Raw genomic sequence first — 18358 nt, forward strand, 5'->3', positions numbered from 1 at the left:
AAACCAGTTCAATACAGGGTCAAACCAGTTCAATACAGGGTCAAACCAGTTCAATCCAGGGTCAAACCAGTTCAATACAGGGTAAAACCAGTTCAATACAGGGTCAAACCAGTTCAATCCAGTGTCAAACCAGTTCAATACAGGGTCAAACCAGTTCAATCCAGGGTCAAACCAGTGCAATCCAGGGTCAAACCAGTTCAATACAGGGTCAAACCAGTTCAATCCAGGGTCAAACCAGTGCAATCCAGGGTCAAACCAGTTCAATACAGGGTAAAACCAGTTCAATACAGGGTCAAACCAGTTCAATCCAGGGTCAAACCAGTTCAATACAGGGTCAAACCAGTTCAATACAGGGTCAAACCAGTTCAATCCAGGGTCAAACCAGTGCAATCCAGGGTCAAACCAGTTCAATCCAGGGTCAAACCAGTTCAATACAGGGTCAAACCAGTTCAATACAGTTTTAAACCTGTTCAATTCAGTTTCGACCAGTTTGAACTTTCTGTGTTAGTCTGGACCACATCTCCCACCCTTTAAAACTAGAAACTAGAAACAAAAGAGAAATAATGTAAAAAAAAACATAACAAAATAACTAAACCCTAAAGCAACAAAACCCATTTTTTTTAAGTAATGTACATTGTCCTGTGAAGCGATAAGCGTTCTGTCCATTAACAGTGAATATTCTCAAACATTAAAAGTCCTGTATGGGTCTGTTCAACCTCAGTCAAAGTCTAGCAGTAGATTTGATCTTCTCCTTACTCTATATCTTAGTTCATTAATATAAGGATCCCATCAGGGGTGTCATGTGGCTGTTAGGGTTGAAATGGCAGACAAGATGTCCTACAGTAGCTGTGATGCTCGCTCTTCCTTCTCAAGTGAAACTCATCACAGGAAGTAGAGTTTTAGTGGCTTTTCAACCTCTTATTCTTCATTTTTGTAGCTGTTGTTTACAGCTTGACCTCTCTCTTCTCGTCTGGTGCTCGTCTTCCTCTCTCTCCTCGTCTCGTGCTCGTCCTCCTCTCTCTCCTCGTCTGGTGCTCGTCTTCCTCTCTCTCCTCGTCTCGTGCTTGTCCTCCTCTCTCTCCTCGTCTCGTGCTCGTCTTCCTCTCTCTCCTCGTCTCGTGCTCGTCTTCCTCTCTCTCCTCGTCTGGTGCTCGTCTTCCTCTCTCTCTTCATCTCGTGCTTGTCCTCCTCTCTCTCCTCGTCTCGTGCTCGTCTTCCTCTCTCTCCTCGCCTGGTGCTCGTCTTCCTCTCTCTCCTCGTCTCGTGTTTGTCCTCCTCAGTACCTGTTCTGGTGTTCGTAGTGCCAGCGGTTGAAGTCGATGTTGAAAGCTACGATGCTGCCAGACGCCATGCCAGTGATCAGAGTCCTGCAGACAGACAGAGACCACGTCAAACCATAATATAGTTTGCAGACAGAGAACACGTCAAACTATAATATAGTTAGCAGACAGACAGAGACCACGTCAAACCATAATATAGTTTGCAGATGCTTTTAATCCAAAAGTGACTTCCGGTCATGCGTGCGTACATTTTACGTCCTGGGAATCTAATCCACTATCCTGGCGCTGCAAACCAACTGAGCAACACATAAGAAGGAAACCGCATCAGACCAGCATGACCCGGTCAGTCTGGTTCTGGTCAGTCTGGTTCTGGTCAGTCTGGTTCCGGTCAGTCTGGTTCCGGTCAGTCTGGTTCTGGTCAGTCTGGTTCTGGTCAGCATGACCCGGTCAGTCTGGTTCTGGTCAGTCTGGTTCTGGTCAGTCTGGTTCCGGTCAGTCTGGTTCTGGTCAGTCTGGTTCTGGTCAGTCTGGTTCTGGTCAGCATGACCCGGTCAGTCTGGTTCTGGTCAGTCTGGACCCGGTCAGTCTGGTTCTGGTCAGTCTGGACCCGGTCAGTCTGGTTCTGGTCAGTCTGGTTCTGGTCAGTCTGGTTCTGGTCAGCATGACCCGGTCAGTCTGGTTCTGGTCAGTCTGGTTCTGGTCAGTCTGGTTCCGGTCAGTCTGGTTCTGGTCAGCATGACCCGGTCAGTCTGGTTCTGGTCAGCATGACCCGGTCAGTCTGGTTCTGGTCAGTCTGGTTCTGGTCAGTCTGGTTCTGGTCAGTCTGGTTCTGGTCAGCATGACCCGGTCAGTCTGGTTCTGGTCAGTCTGGTTCCGGTCAGTCTGGTTCCGGTCAGTCTGGTTCCGGTCAGTCTGGTTCTCTTCAGTCTGGTTCTGGTCAGTCTGGTTCCGGTCAGTCTGGTTCCGGTCAGTCTGGTTCTGGTCAGTCTGGTTCTGGTCAGTCTGGTTCCGGTCAGTCTGGTTCTGGTCAGTCTGGTTCCGGTCAGTCTGGTTCTGGTCAGTCTGGTTCTGGTCAGTCTGGTTCCGGTCAGTCTGGTTCCGGTCAGTCTGGTTCTGGTCAGTCTGGTTCTGGTCAGTCTGGTTCTGGTCAGTCTGGACCCGGTCAGTCTGGTTCTGGTCAGTCTGGTTCTGGTCACTCTGGTTCTGGTCAGTCTGGTTCAGAAACAATGCAGAATGCGTGAAAACAGAAACATGAAAAAGACTGACCACCTCCCCTCCCTCCCTCCCGTCCTACCCACCTCTGGTCGTGAGAGAGGTCCATGGCGCGGATGCCAGCGTCACAGCCTGGGTAGATGTAGAGCTGTTTGAAGTCACAGGCCTGCCACACCTCCACCACCCCGTTGTCTCCTCCTGTCACCAGGTTCTGACCGTCACTACTCAACAGGATCGCCTGGAGGGAGGGGAAGGGAGGGAGGGGGAGGGAGGGGAAGGGGGGAAGGGGAAGGGAGGGAGGGGGATGAAGGGAGGGAGGGGAATGGAGGGGAAGGGAGGGAGGGAGGGAGGGAGGGAGGGAGGGAGGGGGGGAGGGGGAGGGAGGGAGGGAGGGAGGGGAGGGGGAGGGAGGGAGGGAGGGGAGGGGGAGGGAGGGAAGGGAGGGGGAGGGAGAGATGGAGGGAGGAAAAAAGGCAGGAAGGAGAGAGAAAGAGAGAGAAAGAAGGAAGCGATGGGAAGGGAGGCAGAGAGAGTGCGGAAGAGGAGGAAGAGAGAAGTGCGGGAGAGAGAGAGACTGAATAAGAAAGTTATGAACCCACAAGAAAACCAGCAGACGTGGATTAGTTTGTGTGTGTGTGTGTGTGCGTGCTAGCGCAAGTTCCTAATGGATCCTTATAAGGATTATTTACTGTACCAGTCAAACATTTTAGAACACCTCATTCAAGGGTTTTTCTTTATATTTGTTTTTACATTGTAGAATAATAGTGAAGCCATCAACACTATGATATAACACATATGGAATCATGTAGTAACCAAAAAAAGTGGTAAACATATCAAAATATATTTTAGATTCTTCAAAGTAGCCACATTTTGCCTTGATTACAGCTTTGCACACTCTTGGCATTCTCTCAACCAGCTTCACCTGGAATGCTTTTCCAACTGTCTTGAAGGAGCTTCCACATATGCTGAGCACTTGTTGGCTGCTTTTCCTTCACTCTTCAGTCCAACTCATCCCAGCACATCTGAACTGGGTTGAGTTTGGGTGATTGTGGAGAACCTGTACTGTTGTTGGCTGCTTTTCCTTCACTCTGCAGTCCAACTCATCCCAGCACATCTCAACTGGGTTGAGGTCGGGTGATTGTGGAGAACCTGTTCTACTGACCAACCCTGTATAGTAACACTTAGCACCTTTTTTCCAAGAGAGTCATTGACCTCTGAGCCAGAAGTTTATAATATATAATACTAATAATACTGATATAATGTATCAGATAAAACTTTATTTATCACATGCACCGAATACAACAACTTTACCGTGAAATGCTTTACTTACAAGCCCTTAACCAATAGTGTAGTTCAAAAATAAGAAAATATTTAATATTTAGTAGACTAAAATAAAAATGTAAAAAAGTAACACAATAAGAACAACAATAACGAGGCTATATACAGGGGGGTACCAGTACAGAGTCAGTGTGGAGGCTACAGTGCCTTGCGAAAGTATTCGGCCCCCTTGAACTTTGCGACCTTTTGCCATATTTCAGGCTTCAAACATAAAGATATAAAACTGTATTTTTTTGTGAAGAATCAACAACAAGTGGGACACAATCATGAAGTGGAACGACATTTATTGGATATTTCAAACTTTTTTAACAAATCAAAAACTGAAAAATTGGGCGTGCAAAATAATTTTTTACTTTTTTTATTTACTTTTGCAGACTCCATCAGGTTTTCTTCCAGAATGGTCCTGTATTTGGCTCCATCCATCTTCCCATCAATTTTAACCATCTTCCCTGTCCCTGCTGAAGAAAATCAGGCCCAAACCATGATGCTGCCACCACCATGTTTGACAGTGGGGATGGTGTGTTCAGATGTGTTGCTTTTACGCCAAACATAACGTTTTGCATTGTTGCCAAAAAGTTCAATTTTGGTTTCATCTGACCAGAGCACCTTCTTCCACATGTTTGGTGTGTCTCCCAGGTGGCTTGTGGCAAACTTTAAACAACACTTTTTATGGATATCTTTAAGAAATGGCTTTCTTCTTGCCACTCTTCCATAAAGGCCAGATTTGTGCAATATACGACTGATTGTTGTCCTATGGACAGAGTCTCCCACCTCAGCTGTAGATCTCTGCAGTTCATCCAGAGTGATCATGGGCCTCTTGGCTGCATCTCTGATCAGTCTTCTCCTTGTATGAACTGAAAGTTTAGAGGGACGGCCAGGTCTTGGTAGATTTGCAGTGGTCTGATACTCCTTCCATTTCAATATTATCGCTTGCACAGTGCTCCTTGGGATGTTTAAAGCTTGGGAAATCTTTTGGTATCCAAATCCGGCTTTAAACTTCTTCACAACAGTATCTCGGACCTGCCTGGTGTGTTCCTTGTTCTTCATGATGCTCTCTGCGCTTTTAACGGACCTCTGAGACTATCACAGTGCAGGTGCATTTATACGGAGACTTGATTACACACAGGTGGATTGTATTTATCATCATTAGTAATTTAGGTCAACATTGGATCATTCAGAGATCCTTCTGGAGAGAGTTTGCTGCACTGAAAGTAAAGGGGCTGAATAATTTTGCACGCCCAATTTTTCAGTTTTTGAACTGTTAAAAAAGTTTTAAATATCCAATAAATGTCGTTCCACTTCATGATTGTGTCCCACTTGTTGTTGATTCTTCACAAAAAAATACAGTTTTATATCTTTATGTTTGAAGCCTGAAATGTGGCAAAAGGTCGCAAAGTTCAAGGGGGCCGAATACTTTCGCAAGGCACTGTATATTCTTATCCCATTCCTTTACTAGATGTGTGTATTAGGTTCTGTTGTTGAATTGTTAGATATTACTTGTTAGATCCTGCTGCACTGTCGGATCTAGAAGCATTTCACTACACTCACAATAACGTCTGCTAACCGTGTGTATGTGACCAATAACGTCTGCTAACCGTGTGTATGTGACCAATAACGTCTGCTAACCATGTGTATGTGACCAATAACGTCTGCTAACCGTGTGTATGTGACCAATAACGTCTGCTAACCGTGTGTATGTGACCAATAACGTCTGCTAACCGTGTGTATGTGACCCATAACGTCTGCTAACCGTGTGTATGTGACCCAACGTCTGCTAACGTCTGCTAACCGTGTGTATGTGACCAATAACGTCTGCTAACCGTGTGTATGTGACCCATAACGTCTGCTAACCGTGTGTATGTGACCAATAACATCTGCTAACCGTGTGTATGTGACCAATAACGTCTGCTAACCGTGTGTATGTGACCCATAACGTCTGCTAACCGTGTGTATGTGACCAATAACGTCTGCTAACCGTGTGTATGTGACCAATAACGTCTGCTAACCGTGTGTATGTGACCAATAACGTCTGCTAACCGTGTGTATGTGACCAATAACGTCTGCTAACCGTGTGTATGTGACCAATAACGTCTGCTAACCGTTTGTATGTGACCAATAACGTCTGCTAACCGTTTGTATGTGACCAATAACGTCTGCTAACCGTGTGTATGTGACCAATAACGTCTGCTAACCGTGTGTATGTGACCAATAACGTCTGCTAACCGTGTGTATGTGACCCATAACGTCTGCTAACCGTGTGTATGTGACCCATAACGTCTGCTAACCGTGTGTATGTGACCAATAACGTCTGCTAACCGTGTGTATGTGACCCATAACGTCTGCTAACCGTGTGTATGTGACCAATAACATCTGCTAACCGTGTGTATGTGACCAATAACGTCTGCTAACCGTGTGTATGTGACCCATAACGTCTGCTAACCGTGTGTATGTGACCAATAACGTCTGCTAACCGTGTGTATGTGACCAATAACGTCTGCTAACCGTGTGTATGTGACCCATAACGTCTGCTAACCGTGTGTATGTGACCCATACAATTTGACCTGATTTGATATATATACTGTATCCGTGGTCGTACCCTTGTTGAGTCGTTGACCTCCATCTGAGCCAGCAGTTTCCCGTTGATGCTGAAGTTACAGAAGCGTCCTCTCTCATAACAGACGACACAGTGGCCCTCGCTGGACACAGAGATGAGGCGGGGCCTCAGGCACGACTCTGGGCCCTCCAGGGCCCGCAGCAGATCCCCTGTTATAGTATGGACCAGACATGGACCCTCTGGAGGAAGGGGGGGGAGGGAGAAGGGATAGAGATTTAGAAACACACACACACACACGCACACACACACACACACACACACTCACACTGACCTTTGGCCCCGCTAATGACCAGTCCCAGCTCAGCGCAGACAGAGACACACACCACCTCATGGTCATGACCCGTCAGCACGGCTCTCGGAGCAGGGTAGTCACCTAGGAAACATATTTATTCATTCAAATGTATTGAGACTAAATACACTTTAAATCAAATGTGACACACAAAGATTAAAAATGGGGAAAGTATCTGTTCATGGAGATCAAAATGATCGTTGGGGACCGTTGGGGACCGTTGGGAGTCGGTGGGGACCGTTGGGGATCATTGTGGATCGTTGGGAGTCGGTGGGGATCGTTGGGGATCGTTGGGGATCGTTGGGAGTCGGTGGGGATCATTGGGGATCGTTGGGGATCGTTGGGGATCGTTGGGGATCGTTGGGAGTCGGTGGGGAACGTTGGGGATCATTGGGGATCGTTGGGAGTCGGTGGGGATCGTTGGGGATCATTGGGGATCGTTGGGAGTCGGTGGGGATCGTTGGGGAACATTGGGGATCGTTGGGAGTCGGTGGGGAACGTTGGGGATCATTGGGGATCGTTGGGAGTCGGTGGGGATCGTTGGGGATCGTTGGGAGTCGGTGGGGATCGTTGGGAATCATTGGAGATCATTGGGGATCATTGTACAAGGCAAGAGATTAATGTGCTGATAATATTGTAAAAAGGACAGGAAACGTAGTCCCTTTCACCTCTTAGATTAAGCATATTGCTATGTACCCCACAAACACACACAAACACACCCCTCCACACACACGGACTTACTGTTGTTGGGGTTGTCTCCAATGATGTGATGGCGTCCGCTCCAGTACCACAGAAGCAGGGTAGCGTCTCTGGACCCCGACACGATGTAGCAGTCCCCTCCGATGTAGCTCTCTGACCGGGCCAGGCACGTCACCACATCCCAGTGGCCAAAAACTATCTGGGTCAACTTACCTACAGGGAGGAGGTAGAGATGTGGACGTATTGAGGAATAATGTAGTGGCATTTAGGAATAATGTAGACATATTGAGGAACAATGTAGACAGATCGAGGAATAATGTAGACCTATTGAGGAATAATGTAGACAGATCGAGGAATAATGTAGACCTATTGAGGAATAATGTAGACTCATTGAGGAATAATGTTGACGCATTGAGGAATAATGTAGTGGTATTGAGGAATAATGTAGTGGTATTGAGGAATAATGTAGACCTATTGAGGAATAATGTAGACCTATTGAGGAATAATGTAGTGGTATTGAGGAATAATGTAGTGGTATTGAGGAATAATGTAGACCTATTGAGGAATAACGTAGTGGTATTGAGGAATAATGTAGACCTATTGAGGAATAATGTCGACCTATTGAGGAATAATGTAGTGGTATTGAGGAATAATGTAGTGGTATTGAGGAATAATGTAGACCTATTGAGGAATAATGTCGACGCATTGTAGTAGTAAAGTAGTAGTATTATGTCTCGTCTGGGTTGTTGAAAGAAATGAATAGTGAAGTAGTGTGGCATAGTGCTGTTTAATAATACCTGTCTCGGTGGAGTAGACTCTGAAGCTCTTGTCCCAGTATAGATAGTATATAGTATAGTAATACTATAGTAGTACTGTGGCAGGTACCTGTCTCGGTGGAGTAGACTCTGAAGCTCTTGTCCCAGTATAGATAGTATATAGTATAGTATATAGTATAGTATATAGTATAGTCGTATAGTAGTAGTATAGTAGTACTGTGACAGGTACCTGTCCCAGTGGAGTAGACTCTGAAGCTCTTGTCCCAGTATAGATAGTATATAGTATAGTATATAGTATAGTATATAGTATAGTCGTATAGTAGTAGTATAGCAGTACTGTGACAGGTACCTGTCTCGGTGGAGTAGACTCTGAAGCTCTTGTCCCAGTATAGATAGTATATAGTATAGTATATAGTATAGTATATAGTATAGTATATAGTATAGTCGTATAGTAGTAGTATAGTAGTACTGTGGCAGGTACCTGTCTCGGTGGAGTAGACTCTGAAGCTCTTGTCCCAGTATAGATAGTATATAGTATAGTATATAGTATAGTATATAGTATAGTCGTATAGTAGTAGTATAGTAGTACTGTGGCAGGTACCTGTCTCGGTAGAGTAGACTCTGAAGCTCTTGTCCCAGTATAGATAGTATATAGTATAGTATATAGTATAGTAGTATAGTAGTAGTATAGTAGTAGTATAGTAGTACTGTGGCAGGTACCTGTCTCGGTAGAGTAGACTCTGAAGCTCTTGTCCCAGTATAGATAGTATATAGTATAGTTGTATAGTAGTAGTATAGTAGTACTGTGGCAGGTACCTGTCTCGGTAGAGTAGACTTTGAAGCTGTTGTCCCAGTATAGATAGTATATAGTATAGTATATAGTATAGTCGTATAGTAGTAGTATAGTAGTACTGTGACAGGTACCTGTCTCGGTAGAGTAGACTCTGAAGCTCTTGTCCCAGTATAGATAGTATATAGTATAGTATATAGTATAGTATATAGTATAGTCGTATAGTAGTAGTATAGTAGTACTGTGACAGGTACCTGTCTCGGTAGAGTAGACTCTGAAGCTCTTGTCCCAGTATAGATAGTATATAGTATAGTATATAGTATAGTATATAGTATAGTCGTATAGTAGTAGTATAGTAGTACTGTGGCAGGTACCTGTCTCGGTGGAGTAGACTCTGAAGCTCTTGTCCCAGTATAGATAGTATATAGTATAGTATATAGTATAGTCGTATAGTAGTAGTATAGTAGTACTGTGACGGGTACCTGTCTCGGTAGAGTAGACTCTGAAGCTCTTGTCCCAGAAGCCACAGACCAGGATGTAGCGGTTGTCGGCGGTAACCACGAAGCAGTGTGTGTTGATCTGGATGCTCTGGTCCACCAGGTCTGTGATCTGACGCTTACTCACACCTGAGTTGTTGGCTACACACACACACACACACACACACACACACGCACACACACAATATAAAAACGCTAATAGAAACTATAATGGTATATGATCTGATGCCTAACAACCTATGGACTCTAATTTGGGCAAAAAGTGTTACCACCAGGGTATCACATGACCAAGGAAGATGATGTGTTCTGACCTATGAGAGGGTCCATCTCAATGGGCAGGTGATGAGCCTGTTCTAGGGAGTAACCTGGAGCCCCACGGAGACCTGAGAACACACAATGCATGGTTACACCTCTCTCTCACACACACACACACACACACCACTCTCCCCCCTACTCACCGACGGTGTTGTGCCAACGGTTGACAGCGAACAGTCTGCTGCAGGTGACGGTGACAGCAGCAGGGACAGAGAGGTGAGGCAGGGTGTTGGCTGCTACGTGGGTCACAGGGGAGTTGGAGGGGAACTTCAGCACCATGATCACATCCTGCTGCATCTGGTCCTTAAACATCAGAGGACTCTGGGGAAGAAAACACTGATGAGATAGAAGAGAGAGAGAGAGAGAGAGAGCGAGAGAGGGGAGAGAGGGGGAAGAGAGAAAGAAAGAGAGGGAAGAGGGGACAGCAGAGGGAGGGGAGAAGGGAGAGGAGAGGGAGGGAGGGGAGAAGGGAGAGGGGAGAGAGGGGGAGGAGATGAGAGAAGAGGGGAGAGGGAGGAGGATAGAGGGAAGAGGAGCGAGGGAAGAGGAGAGAGGGAGGAGAGAGGAATTAGGAGAGAGGGATGAGGAGAGAGGAAGGAGGGGAGATGGATGAGGAGAGAGGGAGGAGGAGAGAGGGAGGATGGGATGGAGAAAGAGAGATGGAGAAGGAGAGAGAGATGAGGAGAGGGATGATGAGAGAGGGATTAGGAGAGAGGAAGGAGGGGAGAGGGAGGAGAAGAGAGGGAGGAGGAGAGAGAGGAAGGAGGGGAGATGGATGAGGAGAGAGGGAGGAGGACAGAAGGAGGAGAGGGAGGAAGAGAGGGATTAGGAGAGAGGGAGGAGGACAGAAGGAGGAGAGGGAGGAAGAGAGGGATTAGGAGAGAGGGAGGAGGGGAGATGGAGAAGGAGAGAGGGATGAGGAGAGGGATGATGAGAGAGTGATAAGGAAAGAGGAAGGAGGGGAGAGGGAGGAGGAAAGAGGAAGGAAGGGAGAGGGAGGAGGGGAGAGGAACGAGGGGAGAGGGAGGAGGAGAGAGGGAGGGGAGAGGAAGGAGGGGAGATGGATGAGGAGAGAGGGAGTAGGAGAGAAGGAGGAGAGGGAGGAGGAGAGAGGGAGGAAGAGAGAGGGAGGAGGAGAAAGGGATTAGGAGAGAGGGCGGAGGTGAGAGGGAATAGGAGAGGGAGGAGGTGAGAGGGATTAGGAGAGAGGGTTTAGGAGAGAGGGAGGAGGAGAGAAGAAGGAGAGGGAGGGGGAGGAAGAGAGAGGGAGGAGGAGAAAGGGATTAGGAGAGAGGGAGGAGGTGAGAGGGAATAGGAGAGGGTTTAGGAGAGAAGGAGGAGAGGGAAGGGGAGAGAGGGAGGAGGTGAGAGGGAATAGGAGAGAGGGAGGAGAGAAGGAGGAGGGGGAGGGGAGAGAGGGAGGAGGTGAAAGGGATTAGGAGAAGGGGTTTAGGAGAGAGGGAGGAGGAGAGAAAGATGGGGTAGAGGTATGGGAGAAAGTGATGGAAAGAGGAATTGAGAAGTGGGATGGGAAGAGGGGTGGGAAGAGGGGTGGGAAGAGGGGAGGGAAGAGGGGTGGGAAGAGGTATATTAGTGAGGGAGAACAGGATAGAAGCAGGAGCACACACTGAGGAACAGAGGGTGACTTCAGACCCAGAAGAAAGGAGGATTGGTAGGTTCTAAAATAACTTTCCCAACTATCTCTGGTTGGCCACAAATCCTGGTTTTCCTGCTTATTTTAGGATTAATCCAACCAGGATTTCTGAGGATTTCTGAAAAATAAAAGGGACTGTAGGGACATTTTATGGAATTCTGCAAACTTAAGGGTTGGTATTGATTGGTTAGTTTTGATTGGTTGTGCAGGTGTTGGTTGGTTGGAATAGGCAGGTAATGGTTGGTATTGGTTGGTTGGTTGATTGGATGGATGGATGGACAGTTATTGGTTGGTATTGGCTGGTTGTTTGGTATTGGTTGGTTGGTTGGTATTGGTTGGTTGGTATTGGTTGGTTGGTATTGGTTGGTTGGTATTGGTTGGTTGGTTGGTTGGAATAGGCAGGTAATAGTTGGTATTGGTTGGTTGGATGGTTGGTTGGTTGATATTATTTGGTTGGTTGGTTGGTTGGTTGGAATAGACAGGTAATGGTTGGTAATGGTTGGTTGGATGGACAGGTATTGGTTGGTGTTGGTTGGAAGGGCAGATATTGGTTGGTTGGGCAGGTATTGATTGGTTGGTTGGTTGGTTGATTGGTTTGATGGATGGATGGGCATGTTTTGGTTGGTATTGGTTGGTTGGGTTGTTATTGGCTGGAATGGCAGATGTTGGTTGGTTGGAAGGGCAGATGTTGGTTGGAAGGGCGGATGTTGGTTGGAATGGCAGATGTTGGTTGGTTGGAAGGGCAGATGTTGGTTGGAAGGGCAGATGTTGGTTGGAATGGCAGATATTGGTTGGAATGGCAGATGTTGGTTGGAAGGGCAAATGTTGGTTGGAAGGGCAGATGTTGGTTGGAAGGGCAGATGTTTGTTGGAATGGCAGATGTTGGTTGGTTGGAATGGCAGATGTTGGTTGGAAGGGCAGATGTTGGTTGGAAGGGCAGATGTTGGTTGGAAGGGCAGATGTTGGTTGGAAGGGCAGATGTTGGTTGGAATGGCAGATGTTGGTTGGAATGGCAGATGTTGGTTGGAAGGGCAGATGTTGGTTGGAATGGCAGATGTTGGTTGGAAGGGCAGATGTTGGTTGGAAGGGCAGATGTTGGTTGGAAGGGCAGATGTTGGTTGGAAGGGCAGATGTTGGTTGGAAGGGCAGATGTTGGTTGGAAGGGCAGATGTTGGTTGGAAGGGCAGATGTTGGTTGGATAGATGGATGGTTGTATGGTTGGAAGGGCAGATGTTGGTTGGAATGGCAGATGTTGGTTGGTTTGGAGGGGCAGATGTTGGTTGGTTGGAAGGGCAGATATTGGTTGGAAGGGCAGATATTGGTTGGAAGGGCAGATATTGGTTGGAAGGGCAGATATTGGTTGGAAGGGCAGATATTGGTTGGAAGGGCAGATGTTGGTTGGAAGGGCAGATGTTGGTTGGAAGGGCAGATGTTGGTTGGATAGATGGATGGTTGTATGTTTGGCAGGTATTGGTTGGTATTGGGTGGTTGGTTAGAAGGGCAAATATTGGCTGGTTAGGCAGGTATTAGGAACAGGGGTGGAGTTGGGTCTCTCTCTCCATGACACTATGGGGCACGAGGACCTGGGGCAGCCCCAGAGCAGACTTGGTCCTGGGAGGGTAGGGGACAGTAGAAATACTCAAAAGGCAACCAGTAGCCTATGTCACCTGGGTTGTATTCATTGAGGCACATCATAGCAAAACATTTGGAAATATTTTTCAACAAAGGATAAAAAAACAGCAGTTTTTCTTAGACAGGACCAGACAGTCCCCCTGCTGTTTTAGTGTGTTTTCGGACCCAGCCAGTTGGGTTGTGATTAACTGACCCCAGGCCCGTGGGGGTCAGGGTTAGGGTTAGGGGTTAGGGTTAGGGTTAGGGTTAGGGAGAGAGAGGAGGCTGCAAATAAATACATGAATAAAGGAAATATATACCGTATATATTATTCACGGAATATATACAGTACCAGTCAAAGTTTGGACCTAATCTTTCAAGGGTTTTTCTTGTTTAATTACTATTTTCTACCTTGTAGAATAATAGTGAAGACATCAAAACGATGAAATAACACATATGGAATCATGTAGTTTTAAACAAATCAAAGTAGCCACCCTTTGCCTTGTTGACAGCTTTGCACACTCATGGCATTCTCTCAACCAGCTTCATGAGGTAGTCACCTGGAATGCATTTCAATTAACAGGTGTGCCTTGTTAAAAGTTAATTTGTGTAATTTGTTTCCTTCTTAATGCGTTTGAGCCAATCAGTTGTGTTGTGACAAGGTAGGGCGGTATACAGAAGATAGCCCTATTTGGTAAAATACCAAGTCCATATTATGGCAAGAACAGCTCAAATAAGCAAAGAGAAATGACAGTCCATCATTACTTTAAGACATGAAAATGAAAAAAGTAGATTCGGAAAATTTCAAGAACTTTGAAAGTTTCTTCAAGTGCAGTCGCAAAAACGGTCTCTCATGAGGACCGCCAAAGGAAGACCCAGAGTTACCTCTGCTGCAGAGGATACGTTCATTGGAGTTACCAGTCTCAGAAATTGCAGCCCAATAAATGCTTAAGTAACAGACACATCTCAACATCAACTTTTCAGATGAGACTGCGTGAATCAGGCCTTCATGGTTGAATTGCTGCAAAGAAACCACTACTAAAGGACACCAAGTAGAAGACGAGACTTGCTTGGGACAAGAAACACGAGCAATGGACATTCGACCGGTGGAAATCTGTCCTTTGGTCTGATGAGTCCAAATATGAGATTTTTGTCTTTGTGAGGCGCAGCGTAGGTGAACAGATGATCTCTCCATGGGGGGTTTGTATCGTTTGATTTACACAACATGCACTTTGAAGATAAACATGTTTTTTATTGTGAAACAAACAAGAACCCAAAAATACAGAAGCTTGAGCGTGTATAACTAACTATACACCCCAAAGTCAATACTCTGTAGAGACACCTTTTGCAGCAATTACAGCTGCAAGTCTCTTGGAGTATGTCTCTATATGCTTGGCACATCTAGCCACTGGGATTTATGCCCATTCTTCAAGGCAAAACTGCTCCAGCTCCTTCAAGTTGGAAGGGTTCCGCTGGTGTACAGCAATCTTTAAATCACACCACAGATTCTCAATTGGATTGAAGTCTGGGCTTTAACTAGGCCAATCCAAGACGTTTAAATGTTTCCCCTTAAACCACTCGAGTATGGCTTTAGCAGTATACTTAGGGTCAATGTCCTGCTGGAAGGTGAACCTTCGTCCCAGCCTCAAATCTCTGGAAGACTGAAACAGGTTTCCCTCAAGAATTTCCCTGTATTTAGCCTCATCCATCATTCCTTCAATTCTGACCAGTCCCTGCTGATGAAAAACATCCCTACAGTATGATGCTGCCACCACCTTGCTTCACTGTGGGGATGGTGTTCTCAGGGTGATGAGAGGTGTTGGGTTTGAGCAAGACATAGCATTTTCCTTGATGACCAAAAAGCTAAATTTTTGTCTCATCTGACCAGAGTACCTTCTTCCATATGTTTGGGGAGTGTCCCACATGCCTTTTGGTGAACATCAAACATGTTTTCTTATTTATTTTATTTAAGCAATGTTTTTTTTCTGGCCACTCTTCCATAAAGCCCAGCTCTGTAGAGTGTACGGCTTAAGGTGGTCCTATGGACAGATACTCCAATCTCCACTCTGGACCTTTGCAGCTCCTTCAGGGTTATCTTTGGTCTCTTTGTTGCCTCTCTGATTAATGCCCTCCTTGCCTGGTCTGTGAGTTTTGGTGGCAGCCCTCTCTTGACAGGTTTGTTGTGGTGCCATATTCTTTCCATTTTTTATTTAATGGTGCTCCATGGGATGTCCAAAGTTTCTGATATTTTTTTACAACCCAGCCCTGATCTGTACTTCGTTTGGAGAGCTCCTTGGTCTTCATTGTGCCGCTTGCTTGGTGGTGCCCCTTGATTAATGGTGTTGCAGACTCTGGGGCCTTTCAGAACCGGTGTATATATACTGAGATCATGTGACACTTAGATTGCACACAGGTGGACTTTATTTAACTAATGATGTGACTTCTGAAGGTAATTGTTTGATCTTATTTATTTCATTGCAAAGCGGATGCAACACTTTTCTTTTTAAATTTTTTGAAACAAGTAATTTTTTCCATTTCACTTCACCAATTTGGACTATTTTGTCCATTACATGAACTCAAAAAAAAATCTATTTTAATTATACAACAAAATAGGAAAACCACCAAGGGAGATAAATATTTTTGCAAGGCAGTGTAACTGCCAAAATAAACAAAACACCAATATAGTGTCTTACCACCACGACCTGCCAGAACAGCTTCAATGTTCCTTAGCATAGATTCTACTAGTGGACCCAAACCATCCCAGGAAAATGCACCGCAAACGTAACATTTATATCCCTCGTTTACTCAGGTGTTTCCTTTATTTTGGCAGTTACATGTTGCAAATAGAAGGGAAGGCCGCAATTGGTCCAGCATGCATGTCAAATATACAGATTGTTGCATTGTGGCCATAGACATATAGTCCATAGAAGTGTTTTGGAATCTCTTACCCTGCCAATTTGACTATTAAACTCACTTGCAATAGTTGCCAGCCCTAACTTGAATTGGAACGGTATCTATGAATAATATTTCTATGGTTGGTTGCGGCTGTCAAAATTCAATCGCGAGAAAACGTCTTAATGTCTTAATCTGGCCCTGAGTGTGTGTGAGTGTGTGTGAGTTCTCACCAGGTGCATGGCAGAGGAGCGAGGGGGGTGGGGCTCGATCAGCAGCTGGGATGGAGTCTGACCACATGCCTGGATCTGGGTCTCCATCAACTAGGGGGCAGAGAGAGGGGGGAGAGAGAGGGGGAGAAGGAGGGGGGAGAGAGATAGAGGTAAAAGCATAATCAGTAATATTACATTGGGTTGCTGTAATTAAATAAACAGAGTATATTTCTACGGCTGGAATATTACAATATAACACTGCAAAAAATGACGGGTTAAAAAACAACTCAAGGTAAGTAAACATTAAATTAAATATTGGACAGAACTGGGTTATTAAGTAACCACTGGTTAAATATTGGACAGAACTGGGTTATTAAGTAACCCAGGTTAAATATTGGACAGAACTGGGTTATTAAGTAACCACTGGTTAAATATTGGACAGAACTGGGTTATTAAGTAACCCAGGTTAAATATTGGACAGAACTGGGTTATTAAGTAACCACTGGTTAAATATTGGACAGAACTGGGTTATTAAGTAACCCAGGTTAAATATTGGACAGAACTGGGTTATTAAGTAACCCAGGTTAAATATTGGACAGAACTGGGTTATTAAGTAACCCAGGTTAAATATTGGACAGAACTGGGTTATTAAGTAACCACTGGTTAAATATTGGACAGAACTGGGTTATTAAGTAACCACTGGTTAAATATTGGACAGATGCTGGGTTATTAAGTAACCCAGGTTAAATATTGGACAGAACTGGGTTATTAAGTAACCACTGGTTAAATATTGGACAGAACTGGGTTATTAAGTAACCACTGGTTAAATATTGGACAGAACTGGGTTATTAAGTAACCCAGGTTAAATATTGGACAGAACTGGGTTATTAAGTAACCACTGGTTAAATATTGGACAGAACTGGGTTATTAAGTAACCCAGGTTAAGTATTGGACAGAACTGGGTTATTAAGTAACCACTGGTTAAATATTGGACAGAACTGGGTTATTAAGTAACCCAGGTTAAATATTGGACAGAACTGAGTTATTAAGTAACCCAGGTTAAATATTGGACAGAACTGGGTTATTAAGTAACCCAGGTTAAATATTGGACAGAACTGGGTTATTAAGTAACCACTGGTTAAATATTGGACAGAACTGGGTTATTAAGTAACCCAGGTTAAATATTGGACAGAACTGGGTTATTAAGTAACCACTGGTTAAATATTGGACAGAACTGGGTTATTAAGTAACCACTGGTTAAATATTGGACAGAACTGGGTTATTAAGTAACCCAGGTTAAATATTGGACAGAACAGGGTTATTAAGTAACCCAGGTTAAATATTGGACAGAACTGGGTTATTAAGTAACCACGGGTTAAATATTGGACAGAACTGGGTTATTAAGTAACCCAGGTTAAATATTGGACAGAACTGGGTTATTAAGTAACCACTGGTTAAATATTGGACAGAACTGGGTTATTAAGTAACCCAGGTTAAATATTGGACAGAACAGGGTTATTAAGTAACCCAGGTTAAATATTGGACAGAACTGGGTTATTAAGTAACCACGGGTTAAATATTGGACAGAACTGGGTTATTAAGTAACCAAGGTTAAATATTGGACAGAACTGGGTTATTAAGTAACCACTGGTTAAATATTGGACAGAACTGGGTTATTAAGTAACCCAGGTTAAATATTGGACAGAACTGGGTTATTAAGTAACCACTTGTTAAATATTGGACAGAACTGGGTTATTAAGTAACCACTGGTTAAATATTGGACAGAACTGGGTTATTAAGTAACCCAGGTTAAATATTGGACAGAACTGGGTTATTAAGTAACCACTGGTTAAATATTGGACAGAACTGGGTTATTAAGTAACCACTGGTTAAATATTGGACAGAACTGGGTTATTAAGTAACCACTGGTTAAATATTGGACAGAACTGGGTTATTAAGTAACCCAGGTTAAATATTGGACAGAACTGGGTTATTAAGTAACCACTGGTTAAATATTGGACAGAACTGGGTTATTAAGTAACCCAGGTTAAATATTGGACAGAACTGGGATATTAAGTAACCACTTGTTAAATATTGGACAGAACTGGGTTATTAAGTAACCACTGGTTAAATATTGGACAGAAATGGGTTATTAAGTAACCCAGGTTAAATATTGGAC

At 44.7% G+C, this 18358-nt stretch overlaps 1 protein-coding gene across 1 annotated transcript in view; it reads right to left on the minus strand.

Annotated features, from left to right (window-relative positions):
- Positions 1–453: 453 nt before the first annotated feature.
- Positions 454–18358, minus strand: part of LOC139417919 (neurobeachin-like) — a 278963-nt gene continuing 261058 nt past the window's right edge. Inside the window, exons 56-64 of the mRNA XM_071166910.1 lie at positions 16201–16290; positions 9954–10146; positions 9807–9878; positions 9481–9636; positions 7475–7645; positions 6716–6817; positions 6427–6623; positions 2579–2730; positions 454–1367 (exon numbers count right to left, since the gene is read on the minus strand). Coding sequence (XP_071023011.1) covers positions 1277–1367; positions 2579–2730; positions 6427–6623; positions 6716–6817; positions 7475–7645; positions 9481–9636; positions 9807–9878; positions 9954–10146; positions 16201–16290 — 1224 coding nt within the window. The 3' untranslated portion in view covers positions 454–1276. The remainder of the gene's footprint in view (positions 1368–2578; positions 2731–6426; positions 6624–6715; positions 6818–7474; positions 7646–9480; positions 9637–9806; positions 9879–9953; positions 10147–16200; positions 16291–18358) is intronic.

Source organism: Oncorhynchus clarkii, chromosome 10 (assembly GCF_045791955.1).
Source record: "Oncorhynchus clarkii lewisi isolate Uvic-CL-2024 chromosome 10, UVic_Ocla_1.0, whole genome shotgun sequence".
NCBI classification, from domain to species: Eukaryota; Metazoa; Chordata; class Actinopteri; order Salmoniformes; family Salmonidae; genus Oncorhynchus; species Oncorhynchus clarkii.